Here is a 25,592-nt window from a genome sequence, read left to right as displayed (position 1 = left end):
GCTCGGTGCAGAACCGGCCACACACACACTGGATGCGCTACATCACAGAGGGGTACAAAGTGTGTGTGGCGTGTGAACCTCCGGCCATGAAGAACAACACGGGACGCTGCCAGGGAGACGGCCTGCAGGACGACAAGTATGGAGTTATGAACCTGTGTGTGTGTGTGTGTGTGTGTGTGTGTGTGTGTGTGTGTGTGTGTGTGTGTGTGTGTGTGTGCGTGTGTGTGTGTGTGTGTGTGTGTGTGTGTGTGTGTGTGTCCAGCACATCCAGCAGGCATTAAATACATGTACTGGAGTAAACATACACCATTTATCTCTGAACTTTAGTGGAGTAGAAGTAGAAAGTAGCAGAAAATGGTAATACTCAAGTAAAGTGTGTGTGTGTGTGTGTGTGTGTGTGTGTGTGTGTGTGTGTGTGTGTGTGTGTGTGTGTGTGTGTGTGTGTGTGTGTGTGTGCATGTGTGTGTGTGTGTGTAGATATCACATTCTCACGTCTGATATTGCAACCTCAGCTGATCGTCTTTCTCCCCTTCTTTAAAAACTAGGCTGCCTGCAATACATATATATGGAAGCATTTTTGTTAACCTGCTAATACAAAATAAAAAATCCTATTATACTCCCCTAAATTTAAGAAAAGTATAGCCCACATCATCCCTATTTAAATACCCCCCCCCCCCCTCAAAAAGAGTTTTGGATTGGTCGGCAGGATTCAAAATTAAGATTTAGGTGCAAAAGTACAATCGTAGTGGATTATTATTCCAGTGAACATGTACACACATATTGGACATATATTGGAAAGTGCTGCCAAATGTACCCTAACTATCATAGTTATAAGATTGTATTGACAATATTCTTTCTTTAATAATCCTAAAAAGTGCCAGTAAGTGTCTGGAAAGTAAACATTTCTTGCTGCATAGTTGGTTGTAGTCTGTGCTGTGTCATTTTAATCATTTCCTGATCGCAATGGCATTTGTTTTACTCAAATTTTGCCATTTAACCCAAATGAAGTCAAACCAGTAAAAAGGAACTTTAAAATACCTCAATGCAGCCTCTACCTCAGGACCGTAGTTGATGCAGATGTTAACGGATATTATTAGACGTCATCAATCCCATATTAAATATAATAATCCAACTTCCTGAACACAGTGTGAAACTATCCACATCTTAAACATGTCTCCGTATTTATAAGATTGTATTGTCAATATTCTATCTTTAATAATCCTAAAAAGTGCCAGTAAGTGTGTGTAAAGTAAACATTTCTTGCTGCATAGTTGGTTGTAGTCTGTGCTGTGCCATTTTAATCATTTCCTGATAGCAATTGCATTTGTTTTAATTAGTTTTGCCATTTAACGCAAACCCAAATGAACTCAAACCAGTAAAAAGGATCAATAGAATACTGGATATACCTCAAAGCAGCCTCTACCTCAAGGACTGTAGTTGATGCAGATGTTAATGGATCTAATCAGACCTCGATGTTATCAATCCCATATTAAACATAGTAATCTAACTTTATGCAGAGAGTGTGAAACGATCCACTGTTTCTGTGTGTGTTTCAGGGAAGCTCTGCTCCACTGGCAGGCGCTCGGGAACCATCAGTGCAGCGGGACCTGGAAGAAGATCCAGAAAACCCAGCGGTGCGACTGTCCGCCCCAACACAGCTTCGTCTTCATCTGATCCACACACACACACACACACACACACACACACACACACACACACACACACACACCAATCAGAGGCTGAAACCCTGCAGGCTCTCAGTCAGAACAGACTTCAAAGGAGGGTTTGAGAGGTTGTGTGAAGGACTTCTCAATATTTGGATTTTAAACCCACAGTAGATGCAGTTTGGAGAAGCACACAGGACGTCCAGCTAAGCAAAGTGCTGCTGTTGACAGAGGGAGCAGAGAGCATAGTAGAAACCTTAAAAAAAGGGTTAGGTCCTTTTTTATATCAGAGCCACCGGACTCCATTGATAAAAACAGTCACTTTCCCTCGAGTTGCTGCTCCAACACTGCCTTCAAAATGGTGAGTTTTGTGAGTGACTTTAATGAACCCTAACAACACTTCAGTCACACAGTAGTTCAAGGTTAAAACACAGATAGAAAGGAGTGTCTGACAGCAAGGGAGAGATGTTACAATATCCCAAATAGAGCGTAAACTTAAACTGATATCGATCAGTTTGTTTAAAATGCGTCCACAGCGTCGCTTGGCTTCCTTGTGCCTCGGACCGCCACGCTTCAAAACACCCTTTAAGACTAATTGAGCTCCACGTTGACAAAAAGCACGTTCTCATCCACTGTGCAGTATTTCACCTCTTTAATCACATTAAGCGTTTCATATCAAAGTTGTGTTTGTAGATTTTTATTGTAACAAGACCAGTGATGTATTCTTTTTTTGAACAATATTTCTGACACACATTTTTAAATGTAAACAATAACATATTTGTGTTATATAATAATAACCTCATAGAGGGCGAAAGGCAGCTCTGTGCTGCCCTCTGGTGCTTAACGTAAACAACAGCAGCAAAGAAACACAACATAAGGTAGCTAATCAGAAAACATGGATCTTTGAAGAACAGAAACTTTTGTTTTGAACCCTCGATGAAGAGGTGCTTTTGAACTGCAACGAGTTTAGTCTCTTTAGTGTTGATGACACTTCACCAGAATCCTCCAGCGGTCTTTGAGCATCACGCCGGAGCGTCCTTCAAAGTCCAAATCTGAATCCAGCAACATCTGGGCCCACTTCCCCACGCCGTGACGCTTGACTCCACGCTTCAAGTGGCGGTCCAGCTTATCGGTCCATTTCTGAAACATATAAAACATATTACGTACGTCAGGGAGTCCTGCGCTAATCAAAGGTAGCATTTGAGCTTCGTGTTGATTCATTCAATGTACCCGAGGGTTTTTTCTTTTCTTTAGGATCGTGGAGGTCTCCATCGACTTCTGACATGCGACCTGAGAAACGTCTGATCGAGGGAAGTTCAACAATTAGATAAAAGCTACTTATTGTTTTAAATACAAAGGAGGATAAATCAAACTCACCGTTCTCTGGGATTCTCTTCACGGAGAGAAAAGGCTTCTGGCACGAATCGATTTCCCAGTCCTCCATAAAGTTAGTGGCCAGAAGTTTCCGTTTTGTTCTGTGGACGCATCGATCATTATTAATAACCGTATCATATAAATACATTTCATAAACACTTTAAAACAACGTGGTCTCAAGGTGCTTAAAACCACGCAGCCTCGATGCATTTCAACGAGAGAAACAGAAAGAGTAAGGAAATGTAACAATGCTTTTTGGTAATAAATCTTAACCTGTTTTCTTACCTTTCCCAAGTCACATGTTTCATGGGCGCACCCCTCACTCTCATCCCACAAATGTCATACCGTTGGAAAGGTAAGAAAACAGGCTTTCTAACGGTATAAGATTGTCATTTGTTGCCAAAAGCCTTGTTACAAGAAAGAAATCATCTACCAAGACAAATGTCCTGAAGTTCATATAACAGAAAGGGAATAACGTGGAACAGGAAGTAAATCCACTCGGGTTGTTTCCTACGTTTTGTTCTTTGTTGTTTGGATGTTTTCATCTTGAGTCACGTCGTCATGGGTCACGTCGTCATGCCTCACGTCGTCATGAGTCACGTCGTCCTCCGATTTCTTGCTTTCCGGCGACGCCTGCAGCATCTTTGTGGCTTCCTGATACAAGAAGAAGCCCACACACACACACACACACACACACACACACACACACACACACACACACACACACACACACACACACACACACACACACACACACACACACACACACACACACACACACACACACACACACACACACACACACACACACACACACACACACACACACACACACACACACACACACACACACACACACACACACACACACACACACACACACACACACACACACACACACACACACACACACACACACACACACACACACACACACACACACACACAAATATTACCTTTCCATACTGTTCCAAAGTAATGAACTTCCAGGTTCAATGAGTGTTGCTCTAATGAAAGCAGGGCTAATGAGGCCTGTCATTAGAGCACCCTTCTTGGTGTAACCTTGTGAGTAAGTCAGTGGTTATTAGACCCTGTGGAGCGCTCTGCCCTTCACAACTCATTCCGATGACAAATCGTCACTTAACTAAGAGTGATAATGTCACGTCAGCCCACGGGGTAATGGTCATTACTCTGCACACAGGGTCTCAAAAGATTGCTGTTTGTTACACCTTGACCGCCAGCTGGACTCAAACATGATGTATAAGTCAAACAGGAAACTGCCTCCGGACTTTTTAGAAGATCTTTCCAACTTTTACGATAATCACCGTCTTTCCTTTTCGCCCCGTAAGGACCCGGGGCCTCGTTTATAAAGCCTTGCGTAGGACGGACGTGGGAAGGTTGCTTACGTAGGACAAAGCAAATAAATACTATATATCCATAATCCACCAGTTAAAGGAAATACAACTAATGTGTTATGTTATATTAGCTGATCAATTGACCACATGGTGTTCTTAGTTTCCATTCCTCCTGTGTTTCACGAGCGGCTTATCAAGTAGGCTATTGGTGAACGGCATTAAACAAGATAGTATATAAAACCATGCTCGTATCTACAATCTATAGAAAAACAACACGGCGTCAGTTTGAAGTAATTCTGTCTTCCTGCTTACCGCATCAACATTTCATAACATTAACACAACACATTCGAGGTGGTTTTAAATAACATATCCGTATTTATTTATTTCTCCCAGTTATGTGTTTGTGTGCACTGAGGAGTCTCTAACAGGCGTTTGTTAAATCATTTTAAGATTGGCTTTAATCAACGTTTGAAATGAATTCTTCATATCTGATAAATGAGAGGTAACATTTTATTTATGGTATTATTTCCACATATTTCTCTCCATTCTTCCTTCTGCCAACGGGGTCGCAGTTTCTCGTCTCTCCCGTTGTTGTGCTTAGTGCGTACGGATGGGTCAGAGTGTGCGTGGAGGACCGCACGTTTTCCCGTCAAGTTTGTTTTTTATAAATCGCAAACATTGCGTAGAAACGGGCGCACGCCATCTTTTGAGCGTATATCCCTTTAGAAATGATGCTCCTGGCATTCAGAGTCTAATCGTGATTTGTGTCTTAATCTTTGTGTACCGATGTATATTCCAATTAAAATGATGTTTAACTGAAGATATTCTCATCTTAAAATCAGCAAAAGCGAACAAGTCCTTCATCCTTTTAGGGATCAAAGAAATTCTTCAAGCATCAGGTAAAGGATCTCTTAACCTTTGTCATTAAAGGACTCAATCCTCTTCGCCTTGCATTGAATTTACTGCACAGCTGATCTCATTCTTTATGTGTCAGCCACACAAAGTGGATCCTTCATTTGACCCAGGCATTAATCGTACAGAGTATCCATGTTTGCTCTCATCATGAATAAAGTCATGTCTAAGTAACAGACTTTCTGCAATCTTTAAAAAGGTCATATTATAAATTCTCTCTTAATCTTCTCGTGTCTAAATATACCAAGCTAGATCTGTTGAAACACCATCAACCAAATGAGCTTCAGTGACACGCGTTCTGAGTCCTTTTCTACACCTTGTGTGCACATTAGGCTCACCTTGACAAGGTAGTCGGAGGGGTTTTTCTCCAGGTAGGCGTCCAGGTAAGTCGCAACTGTCTCCAGCAGGCGGGTGAAGCTGTAGGAATTGAGGAGCGGGTCGTGAGGGTCCTTCTTCTTCACCATCGACGACACCTTGGAACACAGGTTCTGTTGAAAGATGTAACGTAAAGCATTAAAAACACAAACATCCCAGGCCTTAAAGTATTCCACTTTTGAGAGCGTGCTCTGGAGAAGAAAGGAGAGTAATGGGAACACAGACCTGCGGTAATTTATAGTGTTTCTCAAACCACTTGAGGGCCAAGCAGGCATGAGATATCTGGTCTGATATCAAGCACACAGTGACAGACTGGGAAGAAACAAATCAGCAATCAGAACAGGTGACATCAGAACCATGCTTACTCCTTATAGCTCAGTATCTCCAGAAGAACTTAAATAACATTTTAAAACACATCTGGAGATCCTCCACCCCCCTTTAGATCCTTGTGTGATTACCTGGACAAACAAAAGCTCCAGGATGTCGATGAACAAACGTTGCTCTGCCACGGTGTGCTTGATATCACACCAGATTTTGGCCGCAGACATCAGAGGCAACATGTCCTCATTCTCTTCAAACTGGACATCTGGAGAGAAGCAGGGGATGACACGGTGAAGACAGGAAGTTAGCTTATGTGTGTCTGAAGAGAAAAGAAGCACTATACCATTTCAAACAAAGGTTTATCGTTGTTTAAGCAAATCAAAACAGTGGTGGCATGTCTCTCATATCTCTGCATTCTATCTGAGCTGCTACCAATTTCACATCCTCAGCCATAAAGTGTAAACAGATCCCAAATCAGTTTTTTAGTAGCATGTCAGAAATGTGATCTGTAAAAAGTAGAAAAGGGTCAAAAGAGGCTTATTTCTAAGCAAGTATTTGCATATGTATGTGAATGACACAGTTCTCTAACAATGTATTTATGCAAAACAATAACATATGCATGTGTAGAAAAACGTCTAAGAGCGATGTCTAATTTTCTGACTGAGATTCCTTACCTAACTGTTTGCCGTGCATGACTCTTGCGAGGAAGGCACAGATCATCGTTTTATCCTCATGGAGCTCTTTCGACGGACACTCAGTGACGGCTGCAAAAACAGAAATACATAAAATTGTTGTCGGCCACAACGCCAGGTACTTGTACTGTGTTTGAGTATTTTAATGTATACCCATTTGAAGCTCTTCTCTAGCACATCTAAATGCCAAATAAGCGTTTTTTCTCCACTAAATGTACTTACAATCCACTTCAACAACTGCACCATTACATGCATTCCTCTATCTTTAATCATCACCCATATTATTATTAAATTAGATCTGAAATGGGCCAAGAGTACTTTTACCTATTTGTATATGTTGATGCCAGTTCGGTACCTTTCATCAAACATGACTAGAGTACTTTGTTTCCACCATTGCCCAACTTGAAATGAGGCAATGAAATGTCCTTGTCTCTTAAATTTCACCTATAAAAAAGGTCAAGAATATATTAAGGATAAGGGCAGACATTTTAAAGTATTTAAGTAACCCTTAACTTTCCCCTTAACTACGAGTCTAAAGCCAATATGGATATCTTTACCTATAGTTATAGTTATACTAACCCTAACCCAGTTATCATAATAAAGCGTGTATTGATAGTAGCTAGTAATATGTCTGTTTTGTAAACTTGACTGTGGTTGAATGTAAGCTAAGCTAGCTACCGGCGTTAGTGTTGTTATCGGTGGAAAACTCACCTTCTAAAGTCTCAATTATCTCGTTGAACTCTTCAAACTTCCCCTCCTTAAATCTCCGACACAGACTGAGGAACATAAAGTCCACAATCCATCCCGTAGTGACAGCTCGAACTCGGGAAAACTCACAAATTGCTCTGCTGTGTGTTTCAGCAGCCATGTTTGTTGTTTCATTTCTCCTTCCTCTCTGGAAACGGTTTGATTGATTCCCGCGCTGTTTTTTTAAGCGCGTCACAGCACACAGCGCCGCCCTTGTGGCCTGGAGGAGGAACTGCAACTACAGTTTTTTTTTTTACAAAAGTCCTTCAAATAGATTCAAAGGCTTTGTTGACATATGCTCAGTAAGCCCCAGGCTCCTCCAACAATGCAACTTAATATATAGGAGATAAAACAATACAAATACATTTTAAAATACAATATAAATAGTGCACAAAGACAAAGAGTAGAATAAAATAGGTTGCAGACCAATGTGCAAGGAATGCGTGTGTGTCAGAAGAAAATGAATACAATAAGCTAAATGTTGCAGAGAATATTGCAAGTAAATGCAGGAGTCTATACACATGTAAATAGAATAAGATAGACAAGAACAGAATGTAAAATATGAAGAATTCCTTAATTTTTACATCATATTAAATATATCTGTGGGTTTTGGACTTTAAGAAAATGGAATGGACATTTTTTGTATGGTGTTATTTAGCTGACACTTACAATATGTGCAATTAAAACAGGAAACTCAGAAAAGCATGCATGGTACACTTACTTAAAATAAGCTAATTATTGTACACTAGGATTCTTTTTTGGTTAGGTTTAATGGCCAAGGTGCAGTTAAAACCATAACAACAATAATAACATGTGACGAAGATGGCTTCGGGCTTTGTATATTGCGCATGTTTTATTTTGAAAAGTGTTCCCTTTCCCCATGTCTGTTGCTGTTGATTATTATAACAATAACTCCTTTTTTATGTTTGGACCAATGAATCCTGATTTGATTACCGTAATTTTCGGACTATAAACCGCGCCTTTTCCCCTATTTTTCGACGCTGCGGTTTATATAACGGTGCGGCTAATCTATAGATTTTTACAGCTAACGGCCAACACCTTTAACTCTATGGGCTCTATGGCCGGTCCGCGGACCCCCACCTTTAAGCGGCGGGTTCCAGCAGGAAAAGCTGGAGGCCGGAAAAGAGTGAGACAGGTAGCGCGCAAAAGTAAAAGTGGAACCGAGAGTGGTATGCCGCTGCTGCAGCTTATATTCAGGTGCGGCTTATAGTCCGAAAATTACGGTATATATGTATCCTGGGGGAAAATGTAATACATAAAAATAAATAAAAATTATGTATAGAAACGCAAGACGTTAAATTCAGAATGTGCAACATTTTTTATAAGAAAGACACAGAAAGCTAAAGTAATGTTGTATAATGATCATATAAGTAAGTCACTCTAACACATGTAACATTTTTGTATTTATAAGAATGTGTATATTTAGAGTTTGTGCTCTATGTTCACTTATTTATCACACAATTAAATCCAATGATCTTAATCCAATGATCCTTTAAGAGCGTGATAATGCATCCAGAAAATGCCGATGAGACCTCTGAACAGAAAACACACAAAGGCTTGAGTTATATACACATTTATTTGTTATTCTGCATATGCTAATAGACGTAATGGGGAACAATGCTCTACAGAAATGTTGACATACATGTACCATGACAAAGTGTTCTGTGGTCACATAGTGTTCGGACTACTACATGCATACAAAGATGTTGCTTCTTAAAGAAACAGTCTGCAGCTCAGAATGAGAACGCTCTCCAAAAGCTGAAATCAACGAGTGTTAGGAGGCAGAGTACACAGAGTAGACGTAAGAACAAACGATGGAGGATCACGCATCTCAGGGAGTTTTGGAAAGCACGCATGAGTGACACGGACAATACCCGTTCTCTCAGAGAAAATAGACCTTCTTCTCACTCTGCACGGTTTCTTTGAGACATCGTCCCAAGGAAATATGGCTGATCCGTCCCAATCCTTAGTCTTCTCTACCTTTCCAAACGAAGGACTACTCGAGGACACATGATTAAATAAGGGATGAGAGGTAAAAGTTAACGTACAGAAAATAAATTATGAAAAGGTTATCAACAAACCTAAAGAAAATCAAAAACAATGACGACCACCGCTGACCTCGCATTTGAACCAAAACAAAGAATCTGTTTTCCAAAGATAAGTGGATGAGGGTGTGGATCTTTGATTATTGATTTGGGCGTACAGCATGCTTACAGACAAAAAGGAAATATGGACCAACACTGATTTCATTCCTCCTCTTTGAGGGTCTGTATCTTTCAACCTGGACTCTCATTTCTTACCCGAACCCCAAGTGTCTAGTTAAATGGGCTTTAATGTAATTACACGAGGCAATTCCACGCTGATAATGTTTGTTTATGCCACTGACCGTTGTAGATTGTTATCATACGTGTCTGGACATTATGATCCGACAGAGAAATCTCCACGTTTTGCTTGATATGTTCTCGTTGTTTTGTTGGAAGACAATGGTTTTAACATGAGTTAGCAGGAAGAGTACCTGTGTCGTTGCAGTACAGAAAGTGTTATCTAAAAGATATTGGCTGGATATTTAGCCAATACCAGCAGTGTGGAGGCAAAGCGAGATTTCATAACGAGATTTCTCCCTAAACGACATCTTGTAGAAACAACGTTTAATTCCTCTTTAGGGTCCGACATCAGTAATAACAATCTGAGTCTCAGTCAGAGGCAAAAACAAAATGTTCTGCTGTACGTCCACGAGAACACATTAAGTAGACGTATTGCAGAATAGTGTTTCTTACAACACTGTATGACACCTGTTAGAAAAAGGCTCAGCAAAGCCTAACTGTTCATGAAACTGAGAAAAGGAAGAATTCAGTGCTTTGTTTTCACATCTAAACTCGGACAGTTGAGAAAGAAGTTTCCAGACTTTGCACTGAAGTAACAGTAGTGCAGAAATACTCAACTTAATAACAGTTCTGAGGCAGCGATCAAGATATACTTAAAGTACTAGAAGAATTTGCAGAATTGCTCATGGGATTACACTGCAGCCTGTTTCATCGACCAATCACAATCACAATGTGATTTAGGGTCAGAAACATGGGGGGGGAAAGACTCCAGGTTGAAATATATTGACGTTAAACTCTGCTAGCTTTCCCTTATCCTCACCTTCCCTCCAACCGTTGATCACAGCATGGGGAATAATCAGTTTAGTGATCTCTTCCTGTCTGTCTGTGGTCAGTGAAAGCTCTCCTTCCTGCACACTGACGCGCGGACACTGGATGCTTTTGCACAGATTACCCAGGAGGAGGGAGAACATATTGCCGCTCCTTTTTCCCCGGGAGCCAAGACATCAATGTGGATTTGACAACATCACCTTTTCAAAAAAAAGTACAGAAGTATTTGACATTAGCTGTGAAAGAAAAAACAGAGAATCGATCCAATTGGAACATCAGAGAGTTATAGAAAACCTGAGAACTCAATACTTGTATCTATTACATAAAGACCTGATTTCTCCTATAAAATTAGAATTTTCTGTACAGTGCTATATGAACAAAGCAAAATGACTTGCTACCTTCTCATAAACAGCGGTGTTATGAAAAGGCACGCATCATTTCAACCACCATATGGCAGGAAATTGTGGTCGTGCTCCATTTTGGTTTAGAAAAAATAGAATCACTCTCAACGTTAATTCACAAAAAACATAAAATCCATTTTGTGTGGCCATTGAAATAAGATTATCTTTAATATCTTAATGTAAATCTAACAGCGATATAAAAGGCCCAAAGTGGTCAATTTGGATTTCCCACAGATCAATTTAAGGTCCGTTAATATCTGGCATTAAAGCATTATGCCAGACATATAAAAAAAAGTCAAATTGCATTGTGAGATTCTGGTAAATTGTAATTGCCTCATATTAAAGATACAACATTTGAAAAATACAAGTAATTTTCTGCCTGTACAATTACAAATCCCGTAGACAGAAAATAAAGTGCCACATTTCTTGGCCTGCATAGATTGCAGTTTGCGGTATTGCACATTCCACACCTCTCTCTGTGAGAACAGAACACATGAGAATAATAATAATAATAATAAAACAAACAACGAATAAATCACCCACGTACTTCCTGTCCGTGTTTGTGTGGCGTTCACAAACACACTTCTAGTACTCAGCCAGCCAAAGTGTCACGCTGAAACACAAAGTATTCCAGCGATAGGAATAAAAAAAGGCAACAGACAACGGATATTTTCAGTCAGTGTAAAACAAAAGCCAGAAAGAAGACGAGAGAAAGAGATAAATTAAACTCCTTTGGGTTTAAGTTTGACTGAAAATAGATTTGTTCACAATAAAACACAATAAATACAATCCAAGACACGACGGATATACAAAAACAAAATGCCTTAAATGATCAGCAGGATGGGATAAAGTGGCATGGACGAAACGACACGGACACAATGCAGGAAAAGAAACCATAAAGAAGTCAAACTAAAACATAACTACCGTCATAATACATGTTATACGTTCCTACGCAGCTGAGATAGATGAAGCTGTGCTTGATTTGGTCCGTAATATCAGAAGGAATATCGTCTTTTCTGTGTTCGTCATCCCTTTTGCCAAAAAGATCCTTATAGTGTGAAGCATATCTGTGTAGTAATGACCACATCTACTGTGCTGAATAAATAACTTCGTTTTATTGAATCTCACTCACCTAACAGATTTATCTCTACAACCAACCTACGTTTATTCTTAGAGCTACTTTTAGATGTATATCTGAGAGTATAATACGATTTACTGTTAATGGAATCAAAAGGCATGAACAAGGTCTCAAACCTCGTCGTAACTTCTGAAACCACCGAGTAAATATCTAGATATTTGGCGACTACAGGTGTTTTTTGGGGAGGTGTTTTTGTCCATTGAATATCGACCGAACAGTCGTTATGAAAACCAAAAGCAATAATGTTACAGTTTCATACAGCATTAATCACACCAGAAAACATTACAGGGTCGTCATGGGAACACTTTGCATTTCCGCAAAAGGTAATGATATGTTTTTTTTTTTTTTTTTTTAAATAGGTCGCTACGATGCAACACCCGGTCTGAGGGCTTTCAATTTCCTCTTCTCCCTTTTCACATTTGTACCTTCGGAGACATTTCTTCCATCCTGTGCATTGTCATTGCCTTCAGATGTCCCAGTATTTACAGTGGAGCGCTTTCAGCAAACTAAGCACCGTAAAATATATGTCTTTTTTTTTAAATGCATGCTTTTTACAGATAAGTCCCTCTTTTTGCATTTCCTTCTTTTGCTAGAAAAAGGAGACTGTCATTATGTACACCGGGAGGAGAAAAGTGTCTACATTTAAGTTGATGAATTCCCTCCAGAGCCTCCTCTTCAAGCCCCAAACAGTCTTCCAAATTCTGCAGTTTTCTTTTTCAGCAATACACAACGACACAAGTAAAAGGGACTCGTCATGCCATGCAAAAATATCTTTCACTACGAATGCACCCGTGTCTTTTCTCCTGTCTGCCGGGCTGAGGTTGCAGTGGGTCTTATTGTCCAATGGGAAGCTTTCTCTACCGTCACATGCTGGTTTCGCAGCTCGGAGACAGGCTGCCATCCCCCGGTATCAGGTGGATATCGGATGTAAACATGTGGTTCTCTACTTTGTGTCCGTTCTGGTTGCTCTCAGCCTTCACTTCCTCTCCTTGGGCGCAAGTTTGTGCTGAATTGGGCGACAAAGTTGAAACTGAAGCGCCTGCAACCTCCATCAGATGCTTTTCCTCGTGGTTCTCCGTGGATTGATGTTCATCACCCGGTGGAGTGTCTACCACCAGCCTTTCGGGCGTCAGAGGACATGTTTCCTCCTCTGAAATGGGAAGCAGTTCTTCGGTGCTGGGGATGAGAGGAGACGTCTCTCCCTCCGGGGTCTCGTCCTCCAAAATGCTGGAGCTAATGTCTCCAGGAGACGTAGTGCTGGGCGGAGTCAACGGACCTTCAGCGGGCAAGTTGGGGAAGTTGGCGTTCAAGCCTTTTCTTTTGAGAGGGTCATTCCCCCTGGAAGCAGACTCCAAAGCGCTGTTTTTGAAGCTCTCCTCCTTTAGAAGCTCTGATCCGTCACCTGCGGATTCGTAGAGGCCATCTTTGAGTTTGACGCCCTCATCCATGGACCTCACTTTGCTGAGGTCCAGATACGGAGGTGCCCTCGGGTGCCTGAGTCGACACGGCCCAGTATCTTCCTTTTTGTAATTAGAGTCTTTTCTGTCGGACGAGCAGGACTGCACCTCCGTCATCTCCAGCTCTACTTCCTCTTTCAAAGTAGCGTCGGGGCTTTGGGATTTCCTCGGGGACACGGGCGCCGTCGTGCTCAAAGTGCTCATGGAGCTGTTGGTGTTCAGGTTGCTCAGAGACTGGGATTTGCTCATCTGGTTGTACATCTCCTCCAGTTTCTGCACATTCAGGTGCTGCGGGGTGCGGTCGATCCTCTGCGGACTCCCTGTGGTGTTGACGGTGATGTGTTGAGGCGAATTCTGCATCCCTGGGTTTTGGTTCGCTTGAGATTTCAGGTCTGACTCAGAGGAGGCGTGCCTGGTGGTGCTGCCCCAGCGTTCGGGGGACATGTGGTTCTCCAGGGAGGTTTTGTCCTCTCCTTTCTCCACCACCACGTCCATCAGCTCTATACTGCGCGCAAAGGCATCTTTTAGGTTCATTGACACGATGCTGCCGTTCCTCTTGGCTCTCTCCAGCGCCTCCCTCCGCTTTATGGCCTTCTCCTGCCTCTTCTGCTCCTTGTAGAACTCAGAGAAGTTGTTCACAATGATGGGGATGGGCAGAGCGATCACCAGAACTCCCGCAATGCAGCAAAGACCCCCGACTATTTTACCGAGTAACGTCTGTGGGTAAATGTCCCCGTATCCCACCGTGGTCATCGTGATGGTCGCCCACCAGAACGACGCGGGGATGCTGGTGAACTTCGTGGCGTCTTCGTCCTTCTCAGCGAAGAACACCAAGCTGGAGAATATCATGATGCCCATGGCGAGAAACAAGATGAGCAGACCCAGCTCGTTGTAGCTCCTGAAGATAAGATGAGAATCAGAATCAGGTTTACACGTACGAGGAATTTGACTTGGTGTCGTGGTGAATACATAAACGTAAAACAAGAATTAAAAACACAGGTAGAGAACGAGAACAATATTAAAAATGATGAAGTTAGAGATAAGATAAGACTTTGTTCATTGTTGTGCCAGAGTTACAAAAATACAATAATCAAAGCAGCATAATAATAGTAGTACACTAACAGTGCAGTAAAAAGAGCAATTCAATAATTACAGGAAACAAAGATGGTCTCATAATGAATGTAAATATTAACAGTATTTAGTATTTAGTAGTGAAAAAACCGTAGTGGTAGTTACGTAATTGCTCGTTTTTTATCGAACATTATTAATAACAATAATAATGTACATGTGATATAGCAGCGAGTGTTTTGTAATGATGGTAATGGTATTTATAGAATATATAGTTTTTTGGGGAGAAAGGGGCAGGTAATGCCAGATTATTTTCTTCTCCCTGCTCCTTTTCGGGTACGGTGTGTTTATAGAGACATGTTTTGTACATAATTGTTATACATAGAAAAGACAACTTAAACTTAACTAATGTGCATTTAAAAAAGAGGAATAGTTTCGGTGGAAACTCAAAGGTACCATGGGGTCGGATTATAATTTCAAAGGGGGGTTCGTTTAGCATGAAACACTGAAATAACTGAAGGACAAGTTAAAAAAGAAAGTAGAAAGAAGAAAGAAAGTGAGATCAAAGAAAACTATTTCTGCTAAAAAGTAATCAAAGCTTGAGAGTCAGAGCTAAACATTTCAGATGTGTGTGTCTCACACTGCACGGTCACCTTTATTCATGTTTCATTATCTTTGCTTTTCAATGAGTGTTTTTAAATGTAATTTCCTAATATGTTTCTTAATGTCTTTAATTTGTGTAAAGCCCTTTGAATTGCCTTGTGTTGAAAGGTGCTGTATAAATAAACGCGCCTTGCCTCACGTTAAGTTGTGCATTCCATGAACGGAACAAATACAAATGAAATATATACCTTTTCAAGGTGAAGCCCAGAGACTGGAGGCCCGTGGAGTGCCTGGCCAGCTTCAGGATCCTCAATATTCTCATGATCCTGAAAATCTGCACCACGCGGCGCACGTTCTGAAACTGCAGCACGCTCTTGTTGGACTCGGTCAGGAAGAGGGTGACGTAGTACGGCAAGATGGCCAGCAGGTCGATGACGTTCAGCGGGCCTTTGAAGAACTTCCACTTGTTGGGAGAGGAGAGGAAACGGAGGAGATACTCCATGGTGAACCAGGCGATGCACACCGCCTCCACGTGAGCTAGCTGAGGGTTATCGCTCGCCTGACCAAACTCATCCGTCACCTGCAAATCCGGTAAAGTGTTGAGAGAGAGAGCGATGGTGGAGAGGATGATGAAGAGGATCGAGATGATGGCCAGAATCTGGAAAAGAGAAGAATAACATGTTAGAAAAGACAACAGGAACATACGATACGATACGATAATGGTCAGATAATGGTCAGATCCATGTGTATCCATATGTTGTGTAATAGAAGCTTCGAATGAAGGACAAAGCGAGTCTTTCCAAACTGAACGTGTTTACTTTATGTCAGTTTAACAGTTTCCAACAAGAGCGGTGGAAGACGGAGAAATGCACTCGACATGCTCGTATTCATTTCAGAATCATAACAGGAAGGTGTAAGAGCAGGACACATACATGCACTTCCAAATAAAAGCATTTCCTGTGAAACATTATACTCTTAACTTCTGTCAAGAAGCAAATAAACAAATATTTGTACTGCCTTGAATAAAATAAGTTACAACAACTGTAATGGCATCAAGGGTTTCCTCTTGCCACTATAGAGCGGGGTTTGATGACACGCAATCCAAAACAATAAGCAGCCGAAGGTTTTCAGTCAAAAAGATGTAATTTATTAACAAAAAAGTATTGACTTAAATAGTCTCAAAATAACAAATCTTTAAACAATATTTCGGCGGTATGGTTTCCTAAACTAAACTATACTTTGTTTGCAGTCCAATTTGCAACACTAATTTCTGTCGGCAATTTGCGGTCAAAAAACTGTTCGGCTCCCCGTCTCATCAGGTCTCCGAGCACCCCGGCTGTCCTCAATTACCTCACTTAAATACACACCGGAAGGTACACGGAAACAGATCATATTTACGATATAAAAAAAAACAATCACTTCATCAAAACATATTCACCATGGCTATCTAAATCATTTTCCATCATTAAATCATTTATCAAATTATGAATCGAAATAATAACTTTGTGGCTCTAACATACCGGCCCCTAATTGTTGACGCATCAACAGACAAATATCAAGACACAATACATGAAAAACAAACAACAATCATTTAACATAACAGCAGGATCACTGAGAGACAACGTGCTCAAAGAGCCTTCATTGGATCTGGGGTCGAGCTCTGTCGTTACTGAGAGGACGGACTGGAGCACACAGGAGAAGATGCAGGAGAGGCTGAATGGATGTAATGGAAATGAAAGCATGTCGATATTTAGTTTGCATGGACAGGAGACGATAGCACGGTAATGGGAACAAATGACAAAATAAGGAAATGAGTCATTAAATCAACTTTGATGGATGGATTAAAAAGTGAGCATTTAAACAGGGAGGAAAAAGTAGGTCAGAAATCTATTTTTGAAATTGGGGAGGTGTGTGTGTGTGTACACTGTCTCTGTGTGTGTGTGTGTGTGTGTGTGTGTGTGTGTGTGTGTACACTGTGTCTGTGTGTGTGTGCACTGTCTCTCTCTGTGTGTGTGTGTGTGTGTGTGTGTGTGTGTGTGTGTGTGTGTGTGTACACACTGTGTCTGTGTGCACTGTCTCTGTGTGTGTGTGTGTGTGTGTGTGTACACTGTGTCTGTGTGTGTGTGCACTGTCTCTCTCTGTGTGTGTGTGTGTGTGTGTGTGTGTGTGTGTGTGTGTACACACTGTGTCTGTGTGCACTGTCTCTGTGTGTGTGTGTGTGTGTGTGTGTGTGTGTGTACACTGTGTCTGTGTGTGTGTGCACTGTCTCTCTCTGTGTGTGTGTGTGTGTGTGTGTGTGTGTGTGTATGTGTGTGTGTGTGTGTGTTTACACTGTCTCTCTGTGTGTGTGTGTGTGTGTGTGTGTGTGTATGTGTGTGTGTTTACACTGTCTCTGTGTGTGTGTGTGTGTGTGTGTGTGTGTGTATGTGTGTGTCTACTGTCTCTATATGTGTGTGTGTGTGTGTGTGTGTGTGTGTGTGTGTGTGTGTGTGTGTGTGTGTGTGTGTGTGTGTGTGTGTGTGTGTGTGTGTGTGTGTGTGTGTGATGAGAGGATAAAAGGACTTTGGCTCCACCTGTTGGCTTCAGTCTCTAAATCCCTCTCTCTCTCTCAGAATATCAATGTTTGCTTTCAGTGATAAAAGAAAAGTAAACTAAAAACTTCTGTTCTCTTAGAAGTCCCGATGCTCCCTATAGTGTTCCCTGCAGCTCAGTGACTGAATGGGAAAGAACATCCTGTATAACCCTGCCAGGCCAGCGCTTTACCTTGACCGGGGTTTATTGACCTAGAGGGATTAAATGTGACCCTAATTGCCCGGGCAGAGGTCTGTTTTAAATGAGAGTGTGTGTGAGCAATGTAAGCTGAGTGTGTTGCGTTGCTGCAGACTGAGAAGTATCTTCAGTTAGTAGCACTCCATGTTTCATCAGAGCACAAGCAGAGACTCTTTACAGCGCTGCAGGGATCAGCTGGTGCCCTTTTTCTTTTCACAGCTCAACTCTGAGTCTCCTCCCACACAGGTGGAGAGTATCTGTCCTGTACTGCAATACTTCAACAACTCCAATCCAGTGCACGGAAACAATCTGTATTCGTCACTGTGAAGTCCTCTATGACCTGAGCTATATACAACCTATTAAAATCTAACGAGAAAAGATTGAAGAGTCTCAGACAAGATGGGAAAACAAGGCTCGCTGAATACTGATCACACGCTGTTTCCTTTGGGGCTGAGAGCGAAAGCAATGCAGGGATAAAGCTCAAGGATTTAGGGGTCACACATAGTCCATCCATTAGCCTCTGGCACACAGGGAGAGAAGTGGCCATATTCTCATGACACTGCATGAAGTAAAGCTACGAAATCCCCTCTGAAATGAATGCCTCTGCTGCTGATTAGGTTAAACCTATCAGCGGCTAAGTGAGACAACCTGTGTCTCAGATGCACATCGCTTCACGACTTCTGGCGAGAACATTTGAGGCTCGTCGTCCGGTGCCAAGCCTTCGATCCCGGAGAACCTGTCGCAGAACACCTTGGCACCGAAGGTAGAGGAGTAGATAAAGGGAAGTGGTAGCGTGCAAAGAGATCAACCGTGACTACACACTTTTTTAGAAATAGCTCTGGTTCAGGAGGGGGACTTCAGGGACTCATTTTAAAAATAGTACCAAGCAAGGAATGAAGCCGAGCAACTTTGAGATGCATCGTGACATCATTTTGAGCAAAGACAACTATGAGAAACTGAAAAAAACGCGAAGGTGCAAGAGTGTAAACATCTACCAGTCCCGTAAAGAAAAATATCCAAAAATGAAGTCGACTCGGCAGCTGCATGGATTATTTCTCTCCCTTATCAGCCGCAGAAACACAACTTGGTGAAGTAAAAGAAATCCAAAAACAAGCTGTCAAGTTGATTTGGTTCAAAATAGTTTTAAGCAAGGAATGAAGCCGAGCAACTTTGAGATGCATCGTGACATCAAAACGTTGATTTTGAGTAAAGAATAATATGAAAAACGCGAAGGTGCAAGAGTGTAAACATATCATTATCCCTATCATTTGCAGAAACACATTTTGGTAAACTAAAATTAAAAACAAGCTACAAGTTGATTTGGTTTCAAATCTGTGAGTAGAGCATGGAGGTTCCTCTCTGTTTACAAGCTTATTGGTAGTCAATTAAACAACCCTAATTATTCAGACACTTGCAGAAAAACACATTTAATAATGAAAAAACCTTTAGGTCAATCATTCTTCTTTATTTAGATTCACACCTCCTGCCTGAGAGGACACCGTCCATCTTTGACTCCTCAACACTTTGCAGCAGGTGAGCCCTTTAAAGTGGCACACAGCGCGCGCGCACACACGCACACGCACACGCACACACACACACACACACACACACACACACACACACACACACACACACACACACACACACGGAGAGAGAAAGTGATTAATGTTGTCACTGACCCACACCCATGCAATCTCACCTTCCCACACGTTTTGCCCCCCCGTGCTCGCGGACATTTTTTAGCGCGAGGATGAGCAACGCTGAGGTGGCTTGCATTAACCTCCTGTAATTGAGTGGGAGTCGTTAAGAAGATCCATTACTTGGACTCAGTCTGCGCTGCCCCTGATCTGCATGTGTGGAGGCATTAAGAGAAGCATCGCATGCCGTGAGAGCGGGATTAAAAAAGAAAGAAGCGGAAACGAGCCGCGTCTGTTGAACTGGAAGTGAGCTAGTGAAGGGAAGACGAAATGAAAATCGAGGCGTGTGGCGCAGTGGGTTGTGCGTTGGTGTTCGGATCAGGGGGGCACAGGTTCAAACCCCTCTGCAGTCAGCATGTCGACACTTCACCCCAAATTGCTCCTGTGGGGATTGTCCACAGTATTGAGTATGTTAGTCACTTTGGACAAAAGTGTCTAACAAGTAACACGTAATGAAACAGGAAATAAAACGAGATATTTTACTCAGTTTCAAGTCTCTGAACAGGAGGTCAAAGAGTAAAACAACAGGGATTAAAAGCTCACTAGTCCCCTGATCAGTTTACCTAACTAATCAATGCTACCTGCTGAACAAGCTGTATAAATATTAGCTGAGACGATGAGATCGAGACACACATTGTACTGGAATTTTCAACTGTTTTTGAAAAGAAAACATCGTAATGATATGCAAAATGAAAGCTATCAAGAGTGAGAAGTGATTAATATTTAGTATGTCCTTAAGCAAAGTAGTTTTATGACCTTTCTCTGTCTCTGCAGGATCTGACCTCTGACCTCAGGATGCAGCCAGGTCATGTTAAGGCCAGTCGTGACACCTGATTGGCTTAGACGTGTTATAAACGTCATCACATGATTCAGCTCTTTAATGATGACTGTGCAGAAACCAGCTTCAATGAGGACAGATGGAGAAAGAGGGAGATTCATCACATGACTTTTATTTTTAAACAATACCCTGAGGTATCTCCCTGGGTACTCAGCACATTATGAAACACACTTAAAAAAAGAAAAGAAATCACTTGATGAGTGTTGTTAAAAAAACAAAAACCAGCTGGCTCCATCCCCCTCAAGGGACAGCTTAAAAAACGCTTTGGTAGAATATCTGTTGGTGAACACCCACCCTCACAATTTCATCCAACAGCTCCTTCAAGGTAGCATTAGACCCCCGAGACCTAGGGGAGAGTGTGAAGTTGATCCAGAGGAGGAAGCACTGAGTTAAGAGCTCTCTGGAGCCTCTCTTCATTTCAATCTTCAGCCGCCCGACATCTCAACAACTACTCTTGAAATGGCAAGAATCACCTTTCCCCTCCTCTTTTAAATCCCTGCAGGAGGAATAAAAAAAGGCCGGCTAACAGAGCTGGGAAGTAGTGGAGTACAAATACTTTGTTAAGTACATTTTTCTGGTATCAGTACTTTACTCCACTACTTATTTTTCTGACGACTTTTTACTTTGACTTCTTACATTTTGAACACGAATACCTGTACTTTCTACTTCTTACATGTTGAACACAAATACCTGTACTTTCTACTTCTTACATGTTGAACACAAATACCTGTACTTTCTACTTCTCACATGTTGAACCCAAATACCTGTACTTTCTACTTCTTACATGTTGAACCCAAATACCTGTAATTTCTATTTCTCACATGTTGAACTCAAATACCTGTACTTTCTACTTCTTACATGTTGAACCCAAATACCTGTACTTTCTACTTCTTACATGTTGAACCCAAATACCTGTAATTTCTATTTCTCACATGTTGAACTCAAATACCTGTACTTTCTACTTCTTACATGTTGAACCCAAATACCTGTACTTTCTACTTCTTACATGTTGAACCCAAATACCTGTACTTTCTACTTCTTACATGTTGAACTCAAATACCTGTACTTTCTACTTCTTACATGTTGAACCCAAATACCTGTAATTTCTATTTCTCACATGTTGAACTCAAATACCTGTACTTTCTACTTCTTACATGTTGAACCCAAATACCTGTAATTTCTATTTCTCACATGTTGAACACAAATACCTGTACTTTCTACTTCTTACATGTTGAACTCAAATACCTGTAGTTTCTACTTCTTACATGTTGAACACAAATACCTGTCCTTTCTACTTCTTACATGTTGAACACAAATACCTGTACTTTCTACTTCTTACATGTTGAACTCAAATACCTGTAGTTTCTACTTCTTACATGTTGAACACAAATACCTGTACTTTCTACTTCTTACATGTTGAACTCAAATACCTGTACTTTCTACTTCTTACATGTTGAACACAAATACCTGTACTCTCTACTTCTTACATTTTGAACTCAAATACCTGTACTTTCTACTTCTCACATGTTGAACTCAAATACCTGTACTTTCTACTTCTCACATGTTGAACCCAAATACCTGTAATTTCTATTTCTCACATGTTGAACACAAATACCTGTACTTTCTACTTCTTACATGTTGAACTCAAATACCTGTAGTTTCTACTTCTTACATGTTGAACACAAATACCTGTCCTTTCTACTTCTTACATGTTGAACACAAATACCTGTACTTTCTACTTCTTACATGTTGAACTCAAATACCTGTAGTTTCTACTTCTTACATGTTGAACACAAATACCTGTACTTTCTACTTCTTACATGTTGAACTCAAATACCTGTACTTTCTACTTCTTACATGTTGAACACAAATACCTGTACTCTCTACTTCTTACATTTTGAACTCAAATACCTGTACTTTCTACTTCTCACATGTTGAACTCAAATACCTGTACTTTCTACTTCTTACATGTTGAACACAAATACCTGTACTTTCTACTTCTTACATGTTGAACCCAAATACCTGTACTTTCTACTTCTTACATGTTGAACTCAAATACCTGTACTTTCTACTTCTTACATGTTGAACACAAATACCTGTACTCTCTACTTCTTACATTTTGAACTCAAATACCTGTACTTTCTACTTCTCACATGTTGAACTCAAATACCTGTACTTTCTACTTCTTACATGTTGAACACAAATACCTGTACTTTCTACTTCTCTCATTTTCCAAACAGGCTGGTTCCTTTAGTCTGAATGTGTGTTTGGTGGCGTGATCATTATTATTTAGAGTCATTGCGTGCCTATTGATTTGAACACGATTCGTGTATCCATCATTTCCTGGTCTTCTCTAAAGAAGAGGGACCAATGGAAACGTTGTCATGTAGCCGTTGTTCAGCATGGAAACATTCATTAGCTAACAATGACATTATTGTTCTATTAATATAAAGGGAGGTCAGGTACTCTTTAAAACAGCTGCTAGTTATGGGTACTTTTTACTGAAGTACATTTCAAAGTTCTTTACTTTGACTTGAGTAAAGAAGTTTAGTCAGTACTTCTACTTTCACCAGAGTATTTTTAAACACGAGTATCTGGACTTCTACTTGAGTAAAGGATGTGTGTACTTCTACCATCTCTGCCCACTAACTCCCCTCTAAGTGTCCTGTCATCAGTGACAGCCTGTGGTTACGCCCCTGCAGCTGCATCATACATCAGTGTGACGGAGGAAAGAGGAGAAATAACACATGGCGACACACCGGGGGAAGGGTATTGATTGGGAGCACATCACATTATGGACACTGAGCCGAGCCCTTATCGATCTGAGAGCTCTTATGGACCATGATCCACCTCGGAGGTCTCCACTCGCTCCCTCCCTCTTTGTGTCATCAATTTGTGCCCCGACAAATTGAGCCGTATGATAATTTTTTGCTGCGAAATCAATCCGGGTGATTATGGCTATGGAAATGCGGATTGATCTCGGGATCCTCTGTGCTATTTCATCTGCTGAGACCACCGCTTCCAGGGGGATAACTGCGTCGACGCACGCCTGAGTGTTGTGCATGCATTAAACCAAAGAGTACTTAGTTAATTAAATGAATTAAAACCCTAACTTTACATGAACCAGTCGGCGATTTCACTCCATGACTCAGAAATAGGTTCAGGAGGACCCAAATGGCAAAGTCTGACTCCTAAATGTGCGCAAATTCTGTTAGCGAGCCATTACCGGCAATTAATGAGAGCACTAAGTGAATATGGCATTCTTAAGGAAGCTGGCACACACACTTTAAGAGAGATTTATAAAGCATGGATAGTAAGGCTATGACTTGAACACATGCAGCCTTTAGAGAGTGTTATAATTAATCAACAAATGAGTCGAGACATCTTCACTCGCGCTCCGTCAGTGTTCTGCTGCCCGAGTGCCTTTTTCTGTGGCGAACGTCCAAAGACTTCACAGAAAAGCAGAGAGATATTTGGAGGAATGCCCACAATTTGGGCCTCAATTTTAAAACCATTAGTTTTTGGACGAGATGATTTAGTTTATAAAGCAGTGGGGAGAAAAATGGCAGAACTGATTCGACTGAAACTGGTGCAATATGTGCAATTGGAAATAAGCAACACAATCTGATAAAGGGAAAGTCTCCATCTGGCAAACTATTTTTGGCAGCTCCAGTGGGAGTTCAGTATTCATAATAAAAAAGGCTTATTATTTGGAGGAAAAGCCATTGAGCTGCTGGTGTATCTCTGACAGTGCAGTCAATAATTGAGGAGGATATAACCCGTAATGTGGCGTCTTTCATACTGTGTCACTTACAATTTAATTTGTCATCAGCTCGAAGTAGATGGCGCGTCCCTCTGTGCGTTGCAACCTTTAATCAGCAGTGTTGGCACGATGTGATTAAAGTTTCGGGTCGGTCTCAGCGAGGTGCCGCACAATCAGCACGAGATACAAAGTTTGCACAAAGCTTAATGGACACAACTCTCTTTCACTTTCATATCGTCCTCGCTGGAGGCATGCAGCAGCGGGGGGGCCACGGATATATACAGAAAACTAGATAAATAAGCAGTTCTCATCAGCAGTTTGAAGGCCGCCCATCGATCCCAGAGTACTTCATTTATCCATTACATTACAGGAGAGAAAACAGAGCAAGAAGCAATAAAAACCCTCTTTCAAATGGCCCTTCAACGTTATTGAGGGGTCTCCCTGTTGTGTCTGCTTTTCTTCCCATCGTTGTAAACACAATGTGCTTTTCTCTCACTCCCCCCCCAAAGCCCTTTCACTCCTTTGCAGGATTTATTAATACAGATATTTGTTTGTGTGGTTTTTGTAGCCACAGGGAGGAAAGTGGGCTAGTATGAAATATTTATAGTGCGTTCATCCGTTAGGCCAGTATAGCTGCACAAACGTGCCGGAAACGCAACATAAAACAACTGTATTACAGCTCACAGGAGGGACAAGAGCATGGGGAGAAGATTTAAACATCAAATCACATCGAACACAGTTTTTTTAAGGTGTCTGGAGGGTTGGAAAACAGTGAAGGGTCCCAATCCACATTTTTGAGGTTTCCCCTTTCCTTCAGTGTGTTATAAAGGTTTGCGTGCATGTTAACCTCAGGGACATAGTGACATAAATAATAAATTCACATGTACGTGAATAGGCTAAGGGTGCGGGACATCTCTAAGCTGTTGACCAATCACAACAGAGCCGGCCAGCTAACCAATCAGAGCAGCTCTGGTTTCAGACAGAGTGTGAAAAGAGGTGCTGCAGCACAGGCAGTATGAGAACAATAAAGAGCTTTCTGAACATTAAAGCATGGAGACATGTAGAGACACTACATACTGATATACACCTGAACATCAGCAGGAGAGAACTCTTTAAAGTAGAGACACGACATACTGATATACACCTGAACATCAGCAGGAGAGGACTCTTTAAAGTAGATACACTACATACTGATATACACCTGAACATCAGCAGGAGAGGACTCTTTAAAGTAGAGACACTACA

At 41.3% G+C, this 25,592-nt stretch overlaps 3 protein-coding genes across 4 annotated transcripts in view; 1 reads left to right on the top strand and 2 right to left on the bottom strand.

The window, feature by feature from the left end:
• The window catches only part of sbspon (somatomedin B and thrombospondin type 1 domain containing), a 10,389-nt gene extending 7,795 nt beyond the window's left edge, over nucleotides 1-2,594 (top strand). Inside the window, exons 4-5 of the mRNA XM_079661141.1 lie at nucleotides 1-136; nucleotides 1,557-2,594. The exon at nucleotides 1-136 is cut by the window's left edge and continues 41 nt beyond it. Coding sequence (XP_079517267.1) covers nucleotides 1-136; nucleotides 1,557-1,674 — 254 coding nt within the window. The 3' untranslated portion in view covers nucleotides 1,675-2,594. The remainder of the gene's footprint in view (nucleotides 137-1,556) is intronic.
• terf1 (telomeric repeat binding factor (NIMA-interacting) 1) lies at nucleotides 2,295-7,614 on the bottom strand. Of its 2 annotated transcripts, XM_079661139.1 has the most exons (9): nucleotides 7,405-7,613; nucleotides 6,676-6,765; nucleotides 6,139-6,266; nucleotides 5,906-5,992; nucleotides 5,644-5,793; nucleotides 3,553-3,692; nucleotides 3,042-3,139; nucleotides 2,895-2,965; nucleotides 2,295-2,804 (listed from the first exon to the last, which is right to left on the bottom strand). In XM_079661139.1, the coding sequence occupies exons 1-9, from the start codon at nucleotides 7,559-7,561 to the stop codon at nucleotides 2,640-2,642; spliced, it is 1,086 nt and encodes a 361-aa protein (XP_079517265.1). In that variant the 5' UTR covers nucleotides 7,562-7,613; the 3' UTR covers nucleotides 2,295-2,639. The 2 variants fall into 2 exon arrangements, with proteins under 2 accessions (XP_079517265.1, XP_079517266.1); XM_079661140.1 differs by lacking the exon at nucleotides 5,906-5,992 and having other exon boundaries at nucleotides 7,405-7,614.
• Nucleotides 7,615-9,018: 1,404 nt separating this feature from the next.
• Nucleotides 9,019-25,592, bottom strand: part of kcnb2b (potassium voltage-gated channel subfamily B member 2b) — a 126,036-nt gene continuing 109,462 nt past the window's right edge. Inside the window, exons 3-4 of the mRNA XM_079660912.1 lie at nucleotides 15,529-15,938; nucleotides 9,019-14,507 (exon numbers count right to left, since the gene is read on the bottom strand). Coding sequence (XP_079517038.1) covers nucleotides 13,016-14,507; nucleotides 15,529-15,938 — 1,902 coding nt within the window. The 3' untranslated portion in view covers nucleotides 9,019-13,015. The remainder of the gene's footprint in view (nucleotides 14,508-15,528; nucleotides 15,939-25,592) is intronic.

Source organism: Notothenia rossii (genome assembly GCF_949606895.1).
Source record: "Notothenia rossii genome assembly, chromosome: 12".
NCBI classification, from domain to species: domain Eukaryota; kingdom Metazoa; phylum Chordata; class Actinopteri; order Perciformes; family Nototheniidae; genus Notothenia; species Notothenia rossii.
This window is presented reverse-complemented; position numbering and strand designations above follow the sequence as displayed.

Bases quoted from the DNA above. Each gene is read 5' to 3' on its own strand.
- terf1 (XM_079661139.1), bottom strand. From the start codon at position 7,561: ATGGCTGCTGAAACACACAGCAGAGCAATTTGTGAGTTTTCCCGAGTT. The intron at 6,267-6,675 runs GTAAGGAATCTC...GCTTCTCTCCAG, and splicing joins CATGCACGGCAAACAGTTAG to ATGTCCAGTTTGAAGAGAAT. The intron at 2,966-3,041 runs GTGAGTTTGATT...TCCCTCGATCAG, and splicing joins GAAGAGAATCCCAGAGAACG to ACGTTTCTCAGGTCGCATGT.